The sequence below is a fragment of the Salvia splendens genome, chromosome 16 (genome assembly GCF_004379255.2).
Source record: "Salvia splendens isolate huo1 chromosome 16, SspV2, whole genome shotgun sequence".
Classification (NCBI taxonomy): domain Eukaryota; kingdom Viridiplantae; phylum Streptophyta; class Magnoliopsida; order Lamiales; family Lamiaceae; genus Salvia; species Salvia splendens.
Genome location: NC_056047.1, coordinates 14,058,684 through 14,083,482, shown reverse-complemented (window position 1 = coordinate 14,083,482; position 24,799 = coordinate 14,058,684). Strand labels below are relative to the sequence as shown.

Genomic DNA, 24,799 nt, shown 5'->3' with positions numbered 1-24,799 from the left:
AAGAATCTATAAGAGCATTAACACGTTGTATAACGACACAAAATAATATGTGCGCACAAACTTGTAATACACCCCATGCTGACAGTATGCGCACTTACTAGTAAAATACACAAATACACACGCTAACGGACACTTCTCCCTCAATATCATAGTATAGTTCAAAATTTCTTCCCTACTTTTTCTTTTTGGCATTTTGTTCATTATTTTCTGCCATTTTTTTTATTTTTTCCATTCATTTTCTATCTATTTCTATTTTTCACTTTTTAATTAGTGTATATAAATTTTCTTTATCTTGACAATGTTTTTTAAATTGAATTTTTTTTGAAATTCTCTTTCCAGTTTGATAAATATAACGTAATTTTTCGACTAAAGTGCTAATCAAGTTATAAAAAATTACCACCTACGGACTATGGTATTCGATTTTTTGCAATGGTTCATAATTAGAATATTTTATTTCTGTAATTTTAAAAAATTAATAAATTGGTAATGTCATATTATTTGTAAATTTTTACTATATTACTATATAATTATTGGAAAATAACAAAGAATATAAAATAAAAGAATTAAAATTAAATGAATAATGATAAGTAAAGTGCTCGTTAGTACATTGTAAATATATAAAGCATCCTTTTTTTACTATTGGCGAATGAGAGACCAGACCAATCTAGCGAATGATTCCCATTTATAAACTCAATTTGACTTTCTCTTTTCTTTTTATAATTTCATCCTCTTATTAATTAAGGAAAAATATGTTAATTAACAATGACTCAAATTAAAGAAGTAAAAGAGTTGGAATATGGCTGAGATTTAAAATTGATGACTATTAGCAACTGGGGTTTTAGTTATTTCAATATTTCCTATTTGTCTTCTTTTCATATTCCTTTTTTTGTCTTCATTTGGTTCCCATTAGTATTATAATTAAATTAGCCATTGATAATGTATATAATCCTTATTTTTCGCTTTATTTAAAAGAGAGTGTTGGTTGTCTTCATGCCTTGGCAACCTAATTTCACTTTTCCCAACTACAATTACTTTATTTAATTTCTCTCTTTTTTGTTTATTTTAATTTTCCCCCAACCGGACTCCAAACCATTTTATTAACCAAAATACATAATTTCCTTGCTTCAAATAATTAACAATTAATGTCCCCAATATTTAATGTTTTCCTTACAATTTTTAATTTGCAATTCGGACAATCTGAGAAAAGTTAGAGAACCTAAATTGGCTTTTTTTTAACTTCCTAAACCTCATTTTTCCCATTTTTCCCATTTAATCTCTGTTTTTTCCTCCAAAAATCCAATCTTTCTCCCTGAAAATCCTTCTTCATCTTCAACAATTTTCTCCCTCATAACCAATTTTTATTTTTAATTTTTTTTCAATTTCCCTCTCTCTCTAAATAGCATATCAGACTCCAGAAAAAGCTTGTTTAGAAATAATGAGATTTTGAAGAAAAAAAAATCTGATACCAACTTGCTTAGTAATGGAAGTGAGTGATACTTTGAGTGGCAGCGGAGTTACAGTGGTGGGATCAGATGCTCCGTCGGACTACCACGTGGCCCCCAGGACCGCCTCCGAAACCCCCCCTGTATCAGCGCCGCCACCCGCCGCCGTGACTCCGCCGCCGCCAGCTTCTGCAACTCCTCCTCCTCCGCCGCCTCCGGCAGCAGCGGCCGTGGCTGGGACTGTTACATTCTTGAAGAAGAAGAGGGGAAGGCCGAGGAAGTATGGCCCTGATGGGTCAGTTGCTGGGGCTCTCTCTCCGAAGCCGATTTCTTCCTCTGCTCCGCCTCCGGTTATCGACTTCTCGGCCGTCGCAAAGCGCGGGAAAGTCCGGTCTACTATCACCTCCGCTGCCAAGGTTCAGATGCCAGTAATGGAGGCTGAGAGTATGGGTGAGTGCGTGTGTGTGTGTGATGCATGCATGTTGGTGGAGTTGGGTTTTATGCAGCGATCTGTGAGGCTTATGTTGTGTGCTGTGTTGTCGGAATCCGACACTGGAAATCTATAAGCACATGATGATTTGGAATTTAAGTGTGTGGGGCCTGTTGATGGATTGATCCAAGTGTGATGGGTTTGGAGGAAAAATGGCAGGTTTTCAAAGTGTGGGGAAAAAGGGAATCTTGAAATAATGGAAGTTACTGGGAGAGCCCCTATCCCTTTCTTTCCCTTTTGGAGTTGCTTCTTGAATTAATTGACAGTTGCGTTCATTTGGTGAGCGGGACTTAATTAATGGATTTTTTATATATTTTTTACTTTTCTGGAATAGGGTTGCTTTTTGTTGCAATGTAATTGATCTTATTTGTTGAAATTCGTTATTAGAAGCTTCAATGTGGGTGTATAATAATGTTGTCTTTTGGAAAAACATGATATTTAAGGGACTCCATGTGCCCTTTTTTGAGGGACTGGATGTTGTAACTGAATTGGTTTGTCTAGTGGAAAATGAGAACAATTAATGGTACTTAGTTGCCATTTTTCTCTAAAATTCTGCTGATGGTAGTTATCTATATGAAACTCATTCATCATTCACTTGCCTTGAGCTGAAGAAGGTGCAAAATAAAAATAAAAATTAAGTGATGGTATTTGATTTTGGTGGTTTTGCTGGTGCAAGGAAATTGATTACAGACAGCACACATTCTAGAGATCTTAGTTGCTGATTGATGCTATCTTTAATTTGTAGGTGAATGGGTTTCATGTTCAGTTGGTGCTAATTTTACACCTCATATTATCACGGTCAATGCTGGAGAGGTAAAAGGGATTAAATACTCTTATTTAGTAGATTTATACTTTGTCATCATGTTTTCCTTGACATTTTATGTTCATATTGATCAAATTACCTCTCATGACTCTCTAGAGTACACATGTGCCTGCTTGTGATTCTTTACTTTCGATGTTCTTATGTTTAACCAAAGTTTGATCGTTGTTCAAATAGCGATAAGTTTGCATGTCTTGTCTACCTATTCCTGCTTTTTATACTAGCTTATTTTCAAACAATCCATTTGTATCTTTATGGTTTACAGGATGTCACTATGAAGGTCATATCGTTCTCTCAGCAAGGTCCCCGAGCAATTTGCATTCTCTCGGCTAATGGTGTAATTTCAAGTGTAACTCTTCGTCAACCTGATTCTTCTGGTGGTACATTGACGTATGAGGTACTACAATAGTTTAAACTTTCCTTAGGGTATCCACTATGGGACCGCCGCGCCTATAGCCCCGGCGGGGGCGATCCCGGGGCTGATTATAGTGTAGGCGACGTCCGCCCCGGGGCGGACGAGAAACTGGGGGCGGACGGCCATTCGACGAAACCGGGGCGAGGACGCGCATGTCGGCCTTTCGCCGCGCCTATAGGCGGGCCGACGCCCCTCGAATTTTTAATTTTTAATTTTTTTAAAAATTAACTCTATAAATACCACTCCTCCACCACCCATTTTTTCACCATTTTCACACACTCTCCCTTCATTCACTATCTACACTTTCACTCTATAAAAATGCACGGTGGAGACGATGAATCACCCGACTCGCAGGAATCGGGCTATGACGGCAATCCTTCACAGCCGTCGGGCGGCTATCCTTCACAGCCGTCAGGATATGGCGGCTATCCTTCTCAGCCGTCTGGATATGGCGGCTATTCTTCTCAGCCGTCGGGATATGGAGGGTCTCCGTCCCAGTCGTGGATTTGGAGTCAATCTCCCCCGCCATGGGCATCGTGTCCAAACCTTCCTCCATCTCAGTCGTGGAGGTCTTCTCCAACACCCCAACCTTTTTAGCGGAATCTAAGTCGCTCGGCGTTTGAAGATTACAGACTCAACCTCGACGCACTTAACCAGCCGCGTCCGGAGTCCCCTTTCCTATCCAGCCAATTTCCTTACACCGAAGCAGATCAAGACGCTTTGGAGACAATGATGGGTCTGCTCAGTTCCGACATCTCGGATACGCCTGCAGCACGGGTGGAAACGCTCGTTCCGACCCGAAGCAGTGCCGGGGGCGGTGGCGGTGGCTCGGGCGTCGGCAGTGGCAGTGACAGTGGCAGTGGCGAGGGCAGCGGCGTCGGCAGTGGCGGTGGCGAGGGCTCCAAACGAAGCAAGCTCTACACCAAAACGGAGTCCATTGCCGTGGCGAGAGCGTGGGATGCCATCACATCGGACCCCATAGTGGGCACCGATCAGACTGAGGGGAGCTTTTGGAGGCGAGTCCTGATGACATACAACGAGTTCAAATCTGCCGGCGCTCGAGAGCGCGACCCAGAACAGATCCGCAAAAAGTGATCTAGGATTCTGCCGGCTACCAAGCAGTTCGCAAGCATATACCAGAACAACCTTCTCCACGCTGAGGGTGGCCGACTCGAAGCAGACGTGAAGGCCCTGTCGATGGGCCAATACAACACGGAGGGCTGGCCGAAGTTTACAATGTGGGATGAGTATCTAGTCCTCGCGGATTGTCCGAAATTCAAGGACATCTGCGCGCAAGAGGTCACTGGAGCTCTTGGGCCAAAGCGTATAAGACACAACCTTGCCGGGGACTACAGTAGCGGAAGCAGCTCGCACTCGTTCGAGCAGAACGACGAGCAAGTCGAAGAGCCCGCCGCTACACACACTAGGCGAAGACGGCCCCTGGGACAACATGCCTCTATCCGCAGCGCCAGAGGGGCTAGAAGTGCCTCCCGCCCATCGTCGGCCGCGTCTGGATCGCGCATCCCGCAGCCCTCCCCATTCGCACAGCCCATGGTTCCTGGTCCCCACGAGGTCTTGAGGGAGAACCTCGACGTCTGCAGCAAATACCTAGCCACCGATGACCCGTACATCAGGAATATATACCAGAAGCTCATCACTCGGATTGAGCGTCGTCTAGGGTTGGCTGATGATGCTCCTGAGGCAACCGCGGCCGGCAGCAGCGAGGGAGGAGGAGGAGGAGGAGGAGGAGAAGAAGAAGAAGACGAGGAAGCCGACTCCGACACCGAGTAGACGGTGGCGGAGTTTTTATTTGTATTTTATTTTAAATATTCATTGTATAATTTTATAATTTTCAATACAACGAATATTCGGTCTCAATTACCTCGTTTTCTATTTATTTACATTGCGATGATTTTAATTATACCTGATTGAAACTAAAAATATTTTAAAATGAAAATTGATTATAAAGTTTGGGGGCTATTGGAAGTGTCCACCATAGTGGCGGAAACAAATTTTTGGGGCTGTGGACAAAAACTGGGGCGGGGCTATTGGGGTGTCCGCCTTATAGTGGACACTCTTAATTTACGCCACTATCAGAAATATCTCTTTCAAAACTATCCATGCATTAACCATTTCTAATACGTGGAGTGTTACTGGTGAAGTGTTTTCTTCCAAACATATTTTTATTTTGAATATTTTACTTGTGATTCTTGGACACCATCTCTATGGAAGTCGGTTCTGATTTTAATTTTTGAACTAGAAAGATCATGGAACTCAGTATGATGTTTTGTTGTTTAATTTTGAGGAATAGAATTGCTATAAATTATTAATGGTTTTAATGACTTCATATTAGGCTTTTATCAGGAGAAAATATTAGCACATCCTGTTTTTAATCACATATTGACATGTTTCAAGATAAGGAGATATATTTTCTGATAACTTCTGTTTGCCATTTCATTCTTATGTTATGTTAGATGGGAATGCCTTGATATGTTATCTTGAACTAGCCTTGTCTGTTAAAACTTGTTTATTGAGTATTGATTTTGTCTTTCATATCCTTAATGCATTTATTACATAATATCTGTGTGCTAAATTGATAGGGTTCAACATTCCCATACATAAAATTTCTTTTTACTAATATCGAAGCAGTTCTTCCATGTCTGTCGAGTTAAAGGTTTGAATCTGACTTTTTTCCTTATTTCCCTTGTCATGCATTCTGTGTGCTGTATAAATTCTTTTATTTCTTGACCTTGAAGTAGCCTTTAGTTGTTTCTGTTCTGTTGAAAAAACAAAATACTATTTATAGGATGCTGAAATCACCGTTAAATGGGTTTTCTTCAGGCAATGTCTAGAACTGACACTTTAAATGTTTATAGTATTTCACAAGAGCGTAGCTTGACAAGTTTTGATATTGATATTTTTATCATTACTTGTTATGCTGACCAGGGTCGCTTTGAGATACTGTCGTTGACTGGCTCATTCATGCCCTCGGAGACTGGAGGAATGAGAAACAGATCTGGTGGCATGAGTGTTTCTTTGGCTAGTCCTGATGGGCGTGTCGTTGGAGGTGGAGTTGCTGGCTTATTAGTAGCCGCAAGTCCTGTACAGGTATGAGCAGCTCGAAAAGGGAATCTATAGTATTCACATTTCCATTAGGCAGCGTTTACTCTTTGACCATTAGCTTTAGATAGATATGAATAGTGTAGACTAGTCCATTTTTCACTAAGATGGATTGGAACTATAGAATTTCCCTCGATAATATCTGTCGTTTGAGCTAATTTTGTTTGATTCATATACCATTCAAAGGTTAGGATAGGAGAAATCATGTATCTTACCAATTATGAAAAGAAACGCGCACTTACCTTGTAATCTTTTTCTTAGCAGCTACGTAAATTTTTGTTCATGTAACCATGACTTGATTTTCTCGTGCTTTGCAATAGATTGTGGTGGGAAGCTTTCTCGCAGGCAACCAGCTCGAGCAGACAACTAAGAAACAAAAACCCGACTCCTTGGCTATCATACCTACTGCTGCCATACCCATCTCCAGTGCAGGGATGGAAGACACTTACCATACATCCCCATCGTTTCGTGGGGATAGTTGGTCTTCGATGCCCCAAGAATCAAGGAACAAGCCTACTGACATCAATGTGACTTTGCCCGGTTAGAAGATTCTGATTTCTTACTGACCTCATCTGCATAGTATTCCTTTCTAAGGAGGCTCCTATTTGAGGAATCTTGTCTCTTAAACGCTCGCCTTAAACCACACATAATCTGCGCCAATTCCAGAGCAAGGTTCATGTTTCGAATTAGTGCATTAGCTGCGCTTGTTTTTTTCTCATGTATTGTATCTTCATACTACAATTTATCCTTTGAGTTGAACTCATGTATCTTTTGTTGTAGTGTTGGTCTAGAATCTCTTCTTTTTAGTCTGTAGTTGCCATTGTCTTGGAATTTGTTAGGTGAGAAAAAAAGGTTGATTGTTTGGGGCAAGTGATTGCCTCAACACAAATTTTTACCTTTGGTTTATATTGTTCACTTAGTCACAAGGTAATTTTTTTTCTTGTAGTACTACTTTTCTTCAAGTAATTTGGTTTGGGATGAAATTGCTAGTGTTACTATGTAGTACTTCAATATTGATTTTTCTGATCTAGTTAGCTAGTGGTGATTCATCTATGATATTTTGGCTAAAAATCAGTTTACATTGAAACAAATATATGAAGAGACTCCAATATTGATGGTATGTCAGAAGTTGCATTTGTATTGGTTGTGATATAGAGTTATAGTACTATAAATATAACAATTTAAATGCACACCTATACTGAATTCGGTATACTGATTGCAGTATAGTGTCATTATATTGTTACATAGGTATCAATCAATATACTATATGTGGAAGATAAATGTGTGGGCCGAATAAAAATTGTCAGACTCCTTTCCCTAATTGTGAGGCTCATTTGAATTTCACCTGAATCTAATGGTAGACATTCTACCAAGCATATTACTAATTCGGCCCATTTTTATTTGTAGTCAATTTTTAATTTGGCCCATAATTGGATGATTGGACCGTGGACCCATGTCACATTATCAAAAATTACCATTGAAATGCGTCACGCGATGCATGGATATAATTCGAATTCTAATTTATTACCGAGTTGTGAGTCATGTGAATAAATTCCAATATCATAAGTATTTTTAATTTTATGAGAGGTTTAGGGCATCCACAGTGGGGCGGACGATAGGTCGTCCGATTCCTCGGGCGCGCCATCGTCCGCCACTGTGGGTGCGCGGACGATGGACGATGCGTCGTCCTCGCCCTAAGCTTAGTCCGCGGACGATAGAGCATCGTCCGCGCCATCGGCCGCCCACTGTGGGCGACGCGAATGATGGCGAGGACGATGCAACCCGTTTTTTTTTTTTTTTTTTAAATTCGAAAATTGTGTTTATATAAATACCCCTACCCCACATTTCATTTGTAACCTTTCGATTCAGTTTTCCATTCTCAACTTACGCTATAAAATGGATACCTGTGAATACTCAAGTCCCAATAGCCAAATGTTTGGAGACCGTGCACGTTGGCCGGGTACACAACCTAACGAATATAGGTCGTTCGACCCCAACACGCAGTACGATCCTGATTTCAGTACGGATTCGTACGGTCTCTCTGACATGGAGCCGTCTCCAACTCGCCCTGCCGCCCCTTCCCGTCGCGCCTCAGCCGCCGCCCGCTCCGCCGCTGCGCCGTCTGCCGCCGCCCCCTCCGCTAGAAAGAAGCGGACCAAGTACATGGCGTACAAGTTGCCATCTCCGGCAACGAATGAAGAGTACGCCCCTAGACGTACGAACTACCAACCGGATGAAACCCTCGTCTTGGCGAGGTGTTGGGTTGATATATTGTAGGATCCGATATTCGCGAACAAACAAAAGCAGCTCGCGTACTGGGAGCGCATCGCCGAGCGCTACAATGAGGCGAAGCCGCCGACCTCGTATAAGCGCCATAGGGAGCAGCTCCGCAAGCACTGGGATCAGGTGAAGAAGCAAGTCAACCTGTTCGCGGCGGAGTACGAGAAGTGCTCGAGGGAGCAGGGAAGCGGCGAGAGCTTGAGCGATGTGCGCGATAGAGCGATGTGCGCGATAGAGCACTGTTGTCGTACCAGTCCCTGTACTACGACTTCAAGCATTTCAGCATTTGGGCGCTCTTGAGGGACAAGCAGAAGTTCCAAGGCGGGATTCTGCACACTGGTGCGATGAAGAGGACGAAGACCACCGACGCTGGTGGTTACACGAGCAGCGAAAGCGGAACTCGTCCGGTGGATCTCAACCGGACTTACATGGAGGAAGAGAGTTCCGGCACACCGATGTCCTCCCGGCGTCCCATAGGCGTCAATGCTGCGAAGAACAAGGGGAAGGGGAAGGCGAAGGCGAAGGCTACATCCTCCTCGCAAGCCACCTCCCCATCGCCGATCCCGACCCTAGCGGCACTTGCCTACTCGAAGTTGGCAACGACCTCGATGGCGCAGACGTTGTTGGACACGCACAACACCCTCATGAAGTTTACGGATCCGGTCAGAGTCGAGTACCTCCAGGGGTTGATCGATGAGCTGCAACGGAAGATGGGAATTTTGTAGAGTAGAACTTTTTTTTTTATTTCTAACCCGTGTAACTTTTTTTTAATCAATGTAGTATTTGACGTTTTTCATTTAATCGTTGTGTTTTTTAATTAGTTTGCATTTATATATTTGAAAATATTTAAAATAATTAACAAAACAATAGCAAAACCTATAGGGTGCGCCTTAGGGCGCCCCACTGCATGTGGAAGGGTAGAAGGATAAAATGCTGACGTGGCGATGCATAGGGCGGGCTTTAGGACGCAACACCTGATGCCCTTACTAGATATTGAGGGTTTTCTTTATCGAAAATTTAACTTTATCACGCTTTTATAGGATCGGGGAAGAATCATAGTATTTACTTTATTCTTAATAGTGAAACATTATAGCTAGATATCGAGGTGGGATAATGAAACATGCGGGTTGATTCACTAATACTTTATGTGTTTAGTAAAGTATTAGTAATACTATGTGTTTAGTAAAGTATTAGTAAAATTCTATGAGGGAGTCGGGACGTCAGTTTATAATGAAACATGCGGGTTGATTCAAATGGCCCGATTATTTGATAAGATTAAGGTTTAAATTTGTAATCTGAAAAAAAATCATTCGCATGACTCTAAATCAAAAAGCCCCTAATTCGACGGAGTTGACCTAAAATTAAATATGAGTAGTTAAGGTTAAAATTTATAACCCGAAAAAATAATTCGCATTACCCTAAATGGAATAGCCTGTCGGGATTGACCTGATTAATGTCACATGATTGGCCCAAAATGAGTTAAACTCTTCAATTAATTATTTCATCGTATTTAAATATCTAATATCAATTAAACTCTTTGCTATTTGATACCATTAAGTTATTTTTCTAAGAGTTGTGTTTTTTATAAAACACTTAATTATTTATTACAGTGGAATTAAATTCCAATTGGCCAAAGTTTACATAAAATAAAACATGTAGTATCTTAAAGACTTCATAATTAGTCAATATGACTTTTATCCAGACACGTTGAAATGAAATAACAATAACACCTTGATATGGACCCCGGGTCAGAGCCGGTCGCGGTAAGACCAGCGCCGACGATACCGCCGGCGATAGCAGTGGAACCTACGCGAAATGCCGCAGCGTCGGGGGAGAAGGGCATGCACACGTCTATCGCAACGACCAAGGCAAGGAGGAACCGACGTCCGCCCGTATTGTTCGGGGATTACGTCCCGAAGTAGTTAGGAGTATTTATTTCCTTTTATTTATCTCTTATTTTTGGTTATTAGTTTATTTTTGTTAATTATTTATTTCGGGTTTTCTTTGTTGGTTCTTTCCCGAGATACGTTAGGATTAGGAGTCGAACCAACCCTAGGGTCCTTAGTCTATAAATAGGGCTATGTTCATTAATTCATGGAGGAATAAAATTTACGTATTTTTGCCCACAAGGAAAGAGTCTTCCTTCAAACCTAGCTTGCCGCTGCCCGACGGAGCGCCTCCGCGCACAGCCGCCGCTAGCTTCACCGCCGATCCTTATCACGGGACGCCGGGAGAATAGTGGATCGACGAGCCATCGAGCCGCCGATCATCGTTGAGGAGTGAGTCCTTAACATCTGGTGCTTTCATTGAGAGCTCTCGCCACGTTTTGAAAACAACAACTATAATTACAACAACGGCAAAGCCGTTTGGAGCTCCGGCCGCCCCGACGCCTACCCGGCGACGCGATTCGGGGGCAGACCGCCGCGAGCAAACCGCCGCGAAGGTGGCGGCCTCCGGGGTCCACATGGGGACGACGGCGAGGGCGAGAGTCGCCAACCGGAGGAGCCGCGAATGGAGGAAACCAGCCCCGCAACCCTCGATCTTGTGTTGGAAAGATTGGAGAGGTTGGAGAGATTGGGTAAATTCGAGACAGAGAGAGATGATTCAGCCCGTCGTGTCGACAATCTTGACCATTCTTGGTCACGGGAGACGGAACAACCTTCGGGTTTTGGTGTCGGAGGTGACTGGGGGTACGACGAGACGCGTCGCATGAGATCGGGCGATCGGGCCGCTGGCAGACGAAACCCTAATTGGGGTTTTCACGAGGGTCCGCAGGACGCTAGGGCACGACGTGATACCATCAGTCGTAATGGGCCCGAATGGACAACACAAGGCAACCGCAACCTGGGCATTTAAGTACTTATTAGTACTTAAATGTCTTCCTTAAAACCTAGCTTGCCGCTGCCCGACGGAGCGCCTCCGCGCACAGCCGCCGCTAGCTTCACCGCCGATCCTTATCACGGGACGCCGGGAGAATAGTGGATCGACGAGCCATCGAGCCGCCGATCATCGTTGAGGAGTGAGTCCTTAACATCTGGTGCTTTCATCCAGTACTCATGCCACGTTTTGAAAACAACAACTATAATTACAACAACGGCAAAGCCGTTTGGAGCTCCGGCCGCCCCGACGCCTACCCGGCGACGCGATTCGGGGGCAGACCGCCGCGAGCAAACCGCCGCGAAGGTGGCGGCCTCCGGGGTCCACATGGGGATGACGGTGAGGGCGAGAGTCGCCAACCGGAGGAGCCGCGAATGGAGGAAACCAGCCCCGCAACCCTCGATCTTGTGTTAGAAAGATTGGAGAGGTTGGAGAGATTGGGTAAATTCGAGACAGAGAGAGATGATTCAGCCCGTCGTGTCGACAATCTTGACCATTCTTGGTCACGGGAGACGGAACAACCTTCGGGTTTTGATGTCGGAGGTGACTGGGGGTACGACGAGACGCGTCGCATGAGATCGGGCGATCGGGCTGCTGGCGGACGAAACCCTAATTGGGGTTTTCACGAGGGTCCGCAGGACGCTAGGGCACGACGCGATACCATCAGTCGTAATGGGCCCGAATGGACAACACAAGGCAACCGCAATCCGAGGCAATCATCTGGGGGGTTCGATCGTTCTTTTAATCGGCCACCAACATGTTGGGACCCTCCACAGAGATATCAGGGTAGTGCCCAAGGTTTCGAGAGGCAGCAAGGGGTGAGGATGGATCCCCCGCGATTCGACGGGTCGGATGCGAACAATTGGATTTCTAGAATCCAATATTACTTTAATCACCTTATGATGCCCGAAGCTCAACGATTACATTATGCCGTGATGTTATTTGACCAACCGGCAGCAGAATGGGTGTTTAATTATTGTGCAAACAATGAGTTCGTCACGTGGGACGACTTTCTGGAGGATGTTCGCCATCGCTTCGATAGAAGGAGCACTCAGAATTATTTTGGTCTATTGGCAAAACTCACACAAACAGGACCACTGTTGGAATATCACAATACGTTCGAAAAATACTTGAATCGGGTCCAAGGGGTCCCGGAATCAGAGTTGTTCACTTTGTTTGTAGCGGGCCTCAAGCCGGACGTGCAGGAGCGCGTAAGGTTGCACAGACCAGGGTCCCTATCAGCCGCAGTGGCCTTGGTTTTGGAGTGGACAGATGCTCCGTATGAGCGCGGGACACAGCCGGCCTTTTCGGCCACACAACGTCGGCCTTGGCAGAACCGTGAGGGCCGAGGGCAGCCTATTACCCCGGCGGGCCCAACGGCAGCATCGGGCTCAGCCATGACGGGCCAGACAGCGGGCCCGGTTAGCCGCGGTGGGGAAAGACCGCGAACCGGCGCAATTCGAGTGTCCCAAGCCGAAAAGACAGAGCGCGGCCGTTTGGGTTTGTGTTACTATTGCCCCGAAAAGTGGATCGTCGGACATGTGTGCAAACAAAGACTGCTATGCTACGCCGAGGACGAAGCAGACGAGGATAAGGAGGCGGACGAATTTTCGGGTGAGGAGACGGTGCCGACGGACGTGTCGCATGTTCACGCAATGGATGGGGGTCGTCGATCTCGGCCGATTAAGGTCGTGGGGGTTATACACGATCGTGAGGTGTGTGTCTTAATAGACACAGGGAGCGACCAAGATTTTCTCCACCTAAAGATTGCGGAATCATTGCACTTGCCGCTATCGCCTATTCGCCCATTCAAGGTGATTGTGGGTAACGGGGCAGCCCTTCTTTGCACACGCGTCTCCAGACAGACAAAATTAGAGGTGCAGGGCTCGGTTTTTATGGTGGATCTCCATATTCTACCTATTCACGGGCCAGATGTGATTCTAGGAATGGACTGGCTGGAATCGTTGGGGAAGGTGACCGCAGATTTTGTGGGAAAAACATTGGAATTCGTGCACGGAGAGAGCCGTATTAAGTTGACGGGGGTTACGCCGCCCGCCCGCAAGATAGATGGAGTCTCATTGGCGGCTATGATGTCCCCTTCGGGAGGTTTGGAAGTATATGAGATCATGCTCCTGGATCCGGAACCGACCACTACCACGTCCGAGATCCAAGAGGAGTTCCCGGCGGATCTGGCGCCACCCATAGCTGCGGTTCTGGAGACTTACAGACCGGTTTTTAGCAGGCCGTCCGGGATGCCACCATCGCGTCCTTATGATCACCGCATACATCTGCTGCCGGGCACGAAACCGATCAATGTCAGGCCGTACCGCTACCCCTATTTTCAAAAAAACGAGATAGAGCGGCAGGTCAAGGACATGTTGGATCAAGGGATTATTCAAAGAAGCAACAGTGCATTCTCTTCACCAGTGCTGCTGATTCGTAAGAAAGATGGATCTTTTCGCTTCTGCATTGATTATCGTGCGCTGAACACCGCCACTGTACCGGACCATTTTCCAATACCCACGGCGGATGAGCTTTTTGACAAATTGGGAAAAGCCCGGGTGTTTACGAAGCTAGATTTGCGGTCAGGGTACCACCAGATCAGGATGCAAGAGGAGGATGTCTTTAAAACGGCCTTTCGAACACATGACGGCCATTTCGAGTTCTTGGTGATGCCTTTTGGGTTGACAAATGCCCCATCGACCTTCCAGGCAGCAATGAACGCTATTTTTCAACCAATGTTACGGAGGTTCGTCATTGTTTTCTTCGATGACATACTGGTTTACAGCCCGACTCTGGAGGATCATGGGGAGCATTTGGCCGCTGTATTGAAAGTTCTACAAGAAAATAGTTTCTTCGTCAAGTTATCCAAGTGCTCTTTCTGCAGTTCCACCGTGGAATATTTGGGACACTTGATCAGCAATGGTTCTCTTATGGCCAACCCCAATAAAATTAGTGCGATGACGGCTTGGCCGAAGCCAAAGAATGTTAAGCAACTCCGAGGGTTTTTAGGGCTAACCGGTTATTACCGTCGTTTCGTGGCGGGATACGCGCTGATTGCGTCACCCTTGACCGATATGTTGAAAAAGGACGCATTTGTATGGACCCCAGAGGCGGAATCTAGTTTCTTAGATCTGAAGGGAGCCATGACGACAGCCCCGGTGCTTCGTCTACCTGATTTTGAGAAGACTTTCTGCGTCGAGACGGACGCCTCGGATACGGGCATTGGCGCGGTATTACTACAGGACACGCACCTGATTGCTTTCTTTAGCAAGAAACTTGGGCCTCGCCGCCGAGTCGCTTCCACTTATCACAAAGAATTATACGCGATTGTCGAGGCGGTACAAAAATGGCGTCAATACCTCCTTGGGAGAGAGTTCGTCATTAGGAGTGATCAAAAGAGCTTGAAAGAGCTGCTCCAGCAGATAGTACAGACGCCGGAGCAGCAGCTATATGTGCGTAAGCTCATGGGGTATAAGTTCGTTATCGAGTATAAGAAGGGGATCACGAACCTAGCAGCCGACGCGCCTGTCACGGCGCGAGGTAGACGAGCCTTCCGACGACGAGCGCACGGTAGATCACCCGGAAGACGACGAGGGGCCCGGAGCAGAGCGCAGCGGCGAAATTCTGGCCGCCGCGGCACACCCTATCCCGCAGCTGCTGGAGTTACTTCGGCGAGAAACCGCGACGTCCCCGCAAATGCGAGAGATCGTGGTCGAGATCAAGGAGGGGCGGGCCCCACCTCATTTGACCTTCGTAGACGGCCTTGTGTTCTACAACCGGCGCTTATTTGTGAGCTCACGATCGTCAGCAAGGATGCCGATATTGACGGAATATCATTGTTCACAATCGGCGGGTCACCCCGGGTTCGAGCGTACGTTGCGCCGCGTGACTGCCGATTTTTACTGGCCCAACATGAAGAAAGAAGTTAAGAGGTTTGTGGAAGCGTGCATCGTGTGCCAGACGACGAAGTACTCGACCCAAAAGCCGGCCGGGTTGCTACAGCCCCTGCCAATTCCGTCCCAAGTGTGGGAAGACGTGTCCATGGACTTTATTACGGGCTTACCTCACTCGCGGGGCTACACGGTAATAATGGTGGTTGTAGACTGTTTGTCAAAATACGCACATTTTGCGCCATTGCCAACGAGGTTTGATGCGTTACGAGTGGCTCAATTGTTCATCAATACAGTCGTGCGCCACCACGGTTTTCCAAAAACCTTGGTCTCCGACAGGGATTCGGTATTCTTAAACCTGTGTTGGAAGGAATTGATGCGGCTCAGTGGCACGAAATTGAATTTCTCGACAGCTTACCATCCCCAGTCGGACTGTCAGACGGAAGTCCGAAATAGAGGATTGGAACAGTACTTGCGCGCATTCACGGCCGATAGGCCATCCAAATGGGCGAATTTTCTTCCTTGGGCTGAGCTTGCTCTCAATTATTTTCATCACGCAGGCTTGGGAATGTCTCCCTACAAAGCGCTCTATGGTCGGGAGCCGCCAAACTTGATTTTTTCGGCCCCTTCACGGGCAACGCCTCCGGATGCGGCAGATTTGATCCGCCAACGGGGGGAGCTGTTGGTGGAATTGCGGCGGAATTTAGAGCGCGCCCAGCAGCGGATGCGCGAGTCAGCCAACAAACACCGTCGTCATGTTGAGTTCGAGGTGGGTGACTTGGTTCTTTTGAAACTCCAACCTTATAGGCAGCATTCGGTGGCTCGTCCTCAATCAGCCAAGCTGGCGCGACGTTACTATGGGCCGTTTGAGGTGTTGGAGCGGATTGGACCGGTCGCGTATCGCTTGCGTTTACCAGAAGGGAGTAGGATTCATAACGTATTCCACGTAAGCCTCCTTCGCGAGTTCGTGGCAGACAGCACCGCGGGATTAGCGCTGCCGACGGAGTTCTGTGGGGACATGCCGGTGGTTTATCCGGTCCGGGTATTGGATAAACGGGTTTTGTGGCACGACGATAGACCCGTGGAGCATGTTTTGGTTCGCTGGTCCGATGGAACCGATTCTCCTACTTGGGAACCTCTTGAACTAGTACAGCGGAAATTTCCAAATGTGCTCCTTGAGGACAAGGAGGTTGCTATGGAGGGGGGAGTTGATACGGACCCCGGGTCAGAGCCGGTCGCGGTAAGACCAGCGCCGACGATACCGCCGGCGATAGCAGTGGAACCTACGCGAAATGCTGCAGCGTCGGGGGAGGACACGTTTCCTAATGGTCCAGACATTTAAGTACTAATAAGATATCGGAATTTATTTTATTTAAGAAAAATCCTCATTTATTGACAAGTCAAAGAAATAAATAGTTTATGATGTATGCTCAATGTCATATACATGATCAAGAAATAATAATCACTAAAATCTTGTCATTCAAAAATCAAAAAGAAAACTTATCTCATTGCAGTAATTTTCAGAGTCATTCGTAATGTCAATGTTAGGATACATAAGGCTAGACGACGCTACAATCTTCGGTGATACCTAATCACCTCTTACATTATAATGCAAAATAATTGGACTCTTCTAATTATAAGAACAAAAACAATGTAATAAAAATAATTTATTTTCATGTAACTAGAAAATATGGTTACAAATAGCTTGAAGCATGTTTTCTGAATCAACCCCAATAAAGAAAATGGAGCACACTCCAACAGCCAGTTCACCACCATATGGGATATCATATCAGCCATATTCTAAGCGACAAAGCAGGTGAGAGCGTTGGTGTGTTGTAGAGTAGGAGTCGCCTAATTAGACGAAAACTGAATCAATGCAACGCGTAAATGTAATGGAAGGCAACAAACAAGAGCAATGCGACAACCAGCAATCTTCACGCTATCCATACTGTACTTCACAAAACAAAAGTCAGCATTGAGAATTTATATTACAAAGCATACAACAAAAACACTGATGAGGAACAATTGTAAAGACAACGATTGTAATTTTTTAAATTATACTATCAGTTTTTATTTTATTATTGTAATTTGTTTTTATTGTTCTCGTATCAATTTAATTATGATATATAAATATACTAAACTACAATTATATTAAATAAAAATAAAAAGAGATGGTACATAAATAATGATACCTTCCGAAATTTTTTTAGTAAATGACATTGTGAGTATTAAGTGATAAAAAAATGTAAAATTCTTCAATACTACTCCTATAGTGTTCCTGGTTGTAGTCCTAAGGGCATCCACTATAGGGGAGGGCTCGCCGCCCGCCCCCATTCCGCCGTCGCCCCGCCGGCCTATAGTGCATGCAGCATCCGGCCCGAGGCGGACGCCATTTCTGGGGCGGAAGGCCCTCCGGCGAGAAGAGTGCGAGGACGCGCCGGTCACGCCTCGCCGCGCCTATAGTGCGCCGGTCATCGGCGCGCCGGCAGCCCCCCGAAAATTATTTTTGTTTATATTTTATTTTCAAAAATTGCATTATAAATACCACTCCTCCACCACCCATTTCACACCATTTTCAAACACTCTCCATTAATTCACTCTCTACACTTTCACTCTAAAAAAATGCACGGTGGAGACGACGAATCACCCGACACTGACGAATCGGGATATGACGGCTATCCTTCCCAGCCGTGGGGTTGGAGTCAAACTCCCCCTCCGTGGGGATCGAGTCCAACTCCTCCTCCATCTCAGCCGTGGAGGTCGAGTCCGACGCCCCAAACTTTTCAGAGGAATTTGAACCGCTCGGCGTTTGGAGATTACACACCCAACCTGGACGCGCTTAACCATTCGCGGCCGGAGACCCCTTTCCATTCCAGCCAATCTCCTTTCACCGATGCAGATCGAGACGCAATGGAGACGATGATGGGTCTGCTCAGTCCGGGCGTACCGGATACGCCGACAGCACGCGTGGATACGCTCGTTCCGACGAGAGTGGGCGGGTCCGGTGGGGAGGGTGGAAGCAGTGGCGGCGGAAGAGGCGGCAGCCGCGGTGGCAGCTGCGCCGGCAGTGGCGGTGGCGGTGGCGGCTCGGGCAGCGGCGCGGGTAGCGGCGTCGGCAGCAGCGGCGATGGCGGTGAAGGCAGCGGCAGTGGCAGCGAGGCAGCAGCGGCGATGGCGGTGAAGGCAGCGGCAGTGGCAGCGGCAGTGGCAGCGAGGCAGCGACGCCGGCAGCCGGCGGTGGACGGCCCACGCACTACACCAAAGCGGAGTCCATTGTTGTGCAGCGAGCATGGGATGCCGTCACATCGGACCCCATAGTTGGCACCGATCAGACCAAGGGGAGCTTTTGGAAGCGCGTCTTGTTGGCATACAACGAGTTCAAACCTCGAGGCGCCAAACCGCGTGATGGAGAACAGCTCCGCAAAAAGTGGTCTAGGATTCTGCATGCCACCAAGCGGTTCATGGGCATATACGAGAACAACTTGCCCAGTGCTGAGAGTGGCCAAAGCGAAGCCGACGTGAAGGCGTTGTCTATGACCCAATTCAACACGGAAGGCTGGCCGAAGTTCACCATGTGGGAGGAGTATCTTGTTCTCGAGCACTGTCTGAAATTCAAGGCTATCTGTGCGCAAGAGCGGCCAGGAGCTCCTGGGGCGAAGCGTACTAGACACAACATAGCCGGGGACTACAGCAGCGGCAGCGGCTCGCAATCATTCGACCTCAACGACGAGCAAACCGAAGAGCCCTCCGCTACACACTCTAGGCGCCCACGCCCTCCGGGACAACATGCCTCTTTCCGAAGCGCTAGAGTGGCTGGAAGTTCCTCCCGCATATCGTCGGTCGCGTCTGGATCGCGCATCCCGCAGACCGCCCCTATACCGCAACCCATGGCCCTTGGTCCCCACGAGGTCTTGAGGGAGAACCTAGATGTGCAGTTGATGAAACAACTGCAGGAAAACTGCCGTTTCTACGAGACCGCAACCGACCCGGTCATCAAGGGTATATACTGAAACTCATAAGTCGGATCCAGCGCCGGCTAGGCTTGTCTGATGAGGATTTGGCAGGGGCGGCCGGCGGCAACGGGGGAGGCGGCGGAGAAGAGGAGGAGGAATCCGACTCCGCCACCAAGTAGACGATGGCAGCGTTTTTATTTGTATTGTTTTTAAATGTTCGTTGTATAATTTTACCGTTTCCAATACAATGAATATTCGGTTTCAATTACCTCGTTTTCTAATTATTTACATTTCGATAATTTTAATTATAATTGATTTAAAATAAAAAAAAAATAAAATAAAATGAAAAGTGGCTAAAAATTTTGGGGCTATTGGAAATGTCCATCTTAAAGCTGCGAACACCTTTTTTTGGCGCTGATAAATAAACTGGGGCTGTGAACAAAAAGGGGCAGAACTATTAGAGCATCCACAACCGTGCTCTTGCCAGCAGCACGGTTGTGGGCCAAGGCGGTACTATTCATGTCTGCTCTCTGGCAAGAGCACAACACCCACAACTGTGCTCTTCCGTAAGGACGAGCACAATTAATATAAAATTCAATTAAACAAAAACATTTCTATAATATTAAAATCCATTTAAAAACCACAATAAATATTACAAATTATAAATAAAATTAAAAAATACATAATTAGCCGTTGATGTCGACCTCGCTTCGGCCGCTCCCGGCATTCCGGGACTCCTGGATGAAACAGCCGTTGAACTTGCCAATTTCTTCGTTGGCTCGGCCGATGCAGTTGCGCACCATACTCTCGTTGCGCTCGATCGTTCCCGATTTTTTAATAAAAATTTTTTTGGGGAAGTGAATTTTTTTTTTTCGGTTTTTTTAATAAAAAACCTATTTTTTTAATAAATAAAAATAAAAACTGTTTAAACACAACGGCTATGTCGTTGACGAATGAGAGCGCGCCACGTGTGCGTCCGCTGGCACGGACATGCTCGATACATCGAGCAGCGCCGTGCCAGCGGCGCGGACGGCGGTGGCGACGGACGCCACCGCTGCGCATGCTCTTTGAGTGTCCGCCTTATAACGGATGCCTCATATGTCTAAGAATATTTAATTATTAGTATTATTATATAATAAAGAAATGGACTAGTTAAAATATCATATGAATGTAAAGGTTTGACGATGTGACGGAGGTCTTAGAAGCTTCTATTCATCAACAGTAGACACGCGCGCGTTTGAAGTAACAGTTCTGCTCTTAGCAGCCAAACTCATTTCAACTACATCATATTCCTATTTGGCTATCTCCCTTCTCTCTTCTCTCTCTCACTGCACTAACTCCATTGCTCATTTGCTCTCTCTTTTCTCCTCCCTTCAATACATTCCCAAACCCCCCCTCACCGCCCTCCGCCCACATTCTCCACCCTCCTCCTTCCTTTCCGCCACCGGCGCCTCCCTCCCTCCGCCGATAATGCACCTACGACCGCCGTCACGACCTAGTCAACTCCACGTTCAACACCATCAAAATCCTCCTCATCATATAATAAATCACACTACCTAATTAATTTCGCCTTGTGCCTCAACGTGTTAAAGCACAGTTTTCCCACACACAATGGCCGCCACTAATGCCGCCGCCGCGACGCCGCCGCTGGAGTCGACCTCCGACGAGTCGGCGGCGAAGGCGGTGAGCAAGCGGTACGAGGGGCTGGTGATGGTGCGGACCAAGGCGATTAAAGGGAAGGGCGCTTGGTACTGGGCCCACCTCGAGCCCATTCTCGTCAACAACTCCGACACCGGCCTCCCCAAAGCCGTCAAGCTCCGCTGCTCCCTCTGCGACGCCGTCTTCTCCGCCTCCAACCCCTCCCGCACCGCCTCCGAGCACCTCAAGCGCGGCACCTGCCCCAACTTCGCCTCCGCCCCCAAGCCCATCTCCTCCCTCCCCCCTTCCTCCGCCTCCGCCACCCTCTCTCCCACCTCCCCCCCTCACAACCACCGCAAACGCCCCTCCTCCTCCTCCTCCGCCGGCGGCAACGGCACCTCCGGCCGTATTCCCCCCCTAGCAATCGTGGACCCCTCGAGATTTACAGTCGATTTAGCCTACCCGCCGCCGAGCACGAGCCTGATTGTCACCTCCGGCGGCGCGAGCCCCTCCGCTCTGTATGGCCACCAGCAGCAATTAGTCCTCTCCGGCGGAAAAGAGGATCTGGGCGCTCTAGCAGTGCTGGAAGACAGCGTGAAGCGCCTCAAGAGCCCCAAAGCCTCTCCGCCGCCGGCATTGACCAAAGCCCAGGTCGATTCCGCCCTCGACTCCCTCGCCGATTGGGTCTACGAATGCTGCGGCTCCGTCTCCTTCTCCAGCCTCGACCACCCCAAATTCAAAGCCTTCCTCAATCAAGTAGGCCTCCCCGCCATCTCCAAGCCAGACTTCGCCGGCTCCCGATTAGACGCCAAGTACGAGGAGGTCAAGTCCAAATGCGAGGCCAAAATCCGCGACGCCATGTTCTTCCAAATCGCCTCCGACGGGTGGAAGCCGCACGACTTCAGCAGGGACGGCAATTTGGTGAATTTAGCCGTCAATCTCCCCAACGGCACCAGCGTCTTCAGGAGGGCCGTCTTCACCACCGGCTACGTCCACTCCAAGTACGCCGAGGAGGTCCTCTGGGATACCATAACCGACATTTGCGATTCTAATGTGCGCCAATGCGTGGGAGTCGTTTCCGACAAGTTCAAGGCCAAAGCATTGGCGAATCTCGAGAGTCAGCATCCCTGGATGGTGAACCTCTGCTGTCAGTATCAAGGCTTCACTAGTTTGATCAAGGATTTAGGGAAAGAGCTTGTCCTGTTCAAGAACGTAGCAAATAACTGCATGAAGCTCGCGGCTTTCGTCAACAACAAATCCCAAATTCGCCACAGCTTCCAGAAGTTCCAGTTGCAGGAATACGGCCACGCTGGCTTGCTGAGGGTTCCGTTCGATGCCTCGGATTTCTGGGCTGTTTACGCGCTCGTTGAGGATATTCTGAGCTCTGCTCGTGCCCTGCATTTGGTGCTGTCAGATGAGTCCTACAAAATAGAAGAGCCGATCGCGAGGGAGGTCGCGGAGACGATGAGGAATCCTCACTTCTGGAACGAGTTAGAAGCCGTGCACTCTTTAGTGAAGCTGATCAAGGCAATGGCTCAAGACATCGAGACAGAGAAACCGCGGATCGGGCAATGCCTGCCTTTATGGGAGGAGCTTAAGCTCAAAGTGAAGGACTGGTGCTCCAAGTTCAACATTATGGTAGCACCGGTGGAGAAGGTGATGGAATCGAGGTTCAAGAAGAACTACCATCCGGCATGGGCGGCTGCGTTCATCCTCGACCCGCTCTACTTGATAAGGGATGCTAGCGGGAAATACTTGCCCCCATTCAAATGCTTGAGCCACGAGCAGGAGAAGGACGTGGACAAGCTTATAATGCGGCTCGTGTCAAGGGAGGAGGCGCACATTGCTCTCATGGAGCTGATGAAGTGGCGGACGGAAGGGCTGGATCCAGTTTACGCGCAAGCTGTGCAGCTGAAGCAGAGGGATCCGAGCACGGGGAAGATGAGGATTGCCAACCCGCAGAGTAGTAGGCTTGTGTGGGAGGCGCATCTAACGGAGCTCAAGTCGTTGGGGAAGGTCGCGGTTAGGCTTATCTTCCTCCATGCCACGTCGTCGTCTGGCTACAAACGCAACTCGTCGTTGCTGAGATGGGTGAGTGCTCATTCGCATTCGAGGGTAGGGATGGACAGGGCTCACAAGTTGATGTTCATATCTGCACATTCGAAGCGGGAGTTTGGCGATGACGGCGACTACAAGGAGAACGAGCTTTTCGGATTGGCAAATGGTGAGGACGATGTGCTCAATGAGGTTTTTGTTGATACTTCCTCTGTGTAAGATTTCCCCTTTTTTTTTATTAACATCTTTGTATTATAGTTTTGCTGGTTTTTTTCGTTATTTTATTTGAGTTTTGTTTGAATTCTTGTGGTTAGTGTATTGGTTGAAAAGGAGAGCATTTTTTGGTTTTAGAATTAGTGAATGAAATGAGAAGTTGGTTCACTTGATGGCCCTTTTATGTGCAATTAGAATGATCTCACAAACCACACTTGTTTTCATGATATCAAATTTCTAGGCTAGAAAAGCATGACTGTTATTGGAGAATTATATACTTAGAATTGGAAGAGAATTGCAACTGATGGAATAGTTATGGCAGAAGCATCTAGTTGACTGAAGAGAGCAAGGGTGAATGTGAGGATGGCCCACCAAGAGCAAAGCAAAGTGGGAGTCTACTCCAAATTTTGGTTGTTGGAGAGAAGGCTTTATTGGAATCATGGTTAAGTTTTAAACATTGGAAAGGTGGTGATGTTCATGCAGATTCGTTGGGTGATGCCCCCCATCATCGCATAAAGGGGACCCAAAGTTGATCAAAATTGTCGACAGTGATTGCATAACCAAGATTTGACTAATTATAGATGCAAACTTATCATTATCCACCATTTTTCATGTGCTTCTCTACTTTTTTTTTGGGTTTGCTTTGCTTATTCATGAATTATTATTCTTCCACTTTCTCATTTCATTTGATTACACCATCAATGTATTGTTAGAAATCAAGTTTTAATATTGTAGTAGTATCTTGTTTTTCCTTTAATTTACCATTATTATGTACTCCACTATTATGTTGGTTGTCAACTAGGCACATCAAGATGAGTGTTCTTGTTTGTGAAGCAAATCTATTGCCAAGAATTACACGAGGACCAAACTAAGAAGACATACATACGAGGAAATGCTTTAATTGACGAGGTGAGTTTATTATGAGACTCAATATTCTATCCTTATTTTTCATATTTCATGCGTAATGAAAAAGTACTACAGTATGTAATAAATAAATAAATAAATAAATAAATGCTATGTATTGTGAATATGAAAAAGTATAGTTGACACAATTTTTATATCATGCTCTTATTAGTTTATTTGTCTATTTAAGATAAATATTGGCCTCGTCGAAATACATAACAGGTAGTTTATTAGATATATAAAAAAAGATAAATCGAAATGGAGTTTGAGTACTGCAAAGTTAAAATGAAGTATAACCTATTTTAAACCCGAATTTACATTAATTAAAAATATCATCTACACTTAAGTCCACTGATCTTCATTTTACAGTCATACTAGTTGAAATCATCAAGAATTGTAAATTAACCATAGTAGTAATAGAATTGTTAAAACCATAGTACTAGTAGTAGTGGAGACAGTATTTTATTTTAGGCGTCAAATCATGTTTTTGGAAGAATAAATAATGGACTAAACAAGAATTATGAGTATTTCAAATTAAAGGAGTAAACAAGAATTAAGAGCATCCGCAATGGGCGGACGATGGCACGCCCGATGGCGCGCATCGTCCGCGCCATCCATTGTCCGCACTCATTGCAGGTGCGTGCCATAGGGCGTGGACGATAGCCGCGCCCTATACTTCGGTCGCGGAGGATAGCGCGGA

General features: G+C 46.6%; 3 protein-coding genes across 8 annotated transcripts; all 3 read left to right on the top strand.

The window, feature by feature from the left end:
• The first annotated feature begins 843 nt into the window (after positions 1-843).
• Positions 844-7,270, top strand: LOC121771942 (AT-hook motif nuclear-localized protein 1-like). Of its 2 annotated transcripts, XM_042168844.1 has the most exons (5): positions 848-1,892; positions 2,678-2,745; positions 3,018-3,149; positions 6,114-6,275; positions 6,608-7,270. In XM_042168844.1, exons 1-5 carry the CDS (start codon positions 1,481-1,483, stop codon positions 6,830-6,832), a joined length of 999 nt encoding a protein of 332 aa, XP_042024778.1. In that variant the 5' UTR covers positions 848-1,480; the 3' UTR covers positions 6,833-7,270. The 2 variants fall into 2 exon arrangements, with proteins under 2 accessions (XP_042024779.1, XP_042024778.1); XM_042168845.1 differs by lacking the exon at positions 3,018-3,149 and having other exon boundaries at positions 844-1,892.
• Positions 7,271-11,623: 4,353 nt separating this feature from the next.
• Positions 11,624-15,376, top strand: LOC121770215. Its single transcript, XM_042166986.1, has one exon. It carries the CDS (start codon positions 11,624-11,626, stop codon positions 15,374-15,376), a length of 3,753 nt encoding a protein of 1,250 aa, XP_042022920.1.
• Positions 15,377-20,552: 5,176 nt separating this feature from the next.
• On the top strand, positions 20,553-24,244 carry LOC121772078. 5 transcript variants are annotated; one of them, XM_042169035.1, is made up of 2 exons: positions 20,553-23,152; positions 23,999-24,244. In XM_042169035.1, the coding sequence occupies exons 1-2, from the start codon at positions 20,902-20,904 to the stop codon at positions 24,010-24,012; spliced, it is 2,265 nt and encodes a 754-aa protein (XP_042024969.1). In that variant the 5' UTR covers positions 20,553-20,901; the 3' UTR covers positions 24,013-24,244. The 5 variants fall into 5 exon arrangements, with proteins under 5 accessions (XP_042024969.1, XP_042024968.1, XP_042024966.1 ...); XM_042169034.1 differs by lacking the exon at positions 23,999-24,244 and adding an exon at positions 23,519-23,953; XM_042169032.1 differs by lacking the exon at positions 23,999-24,244 and adding an exon at positions 23,522-23,953 and having other exon boundaries at positions 20,553-23,198.
• Positions 24,245-24,799: the final 555 nt, after the last annotated feature.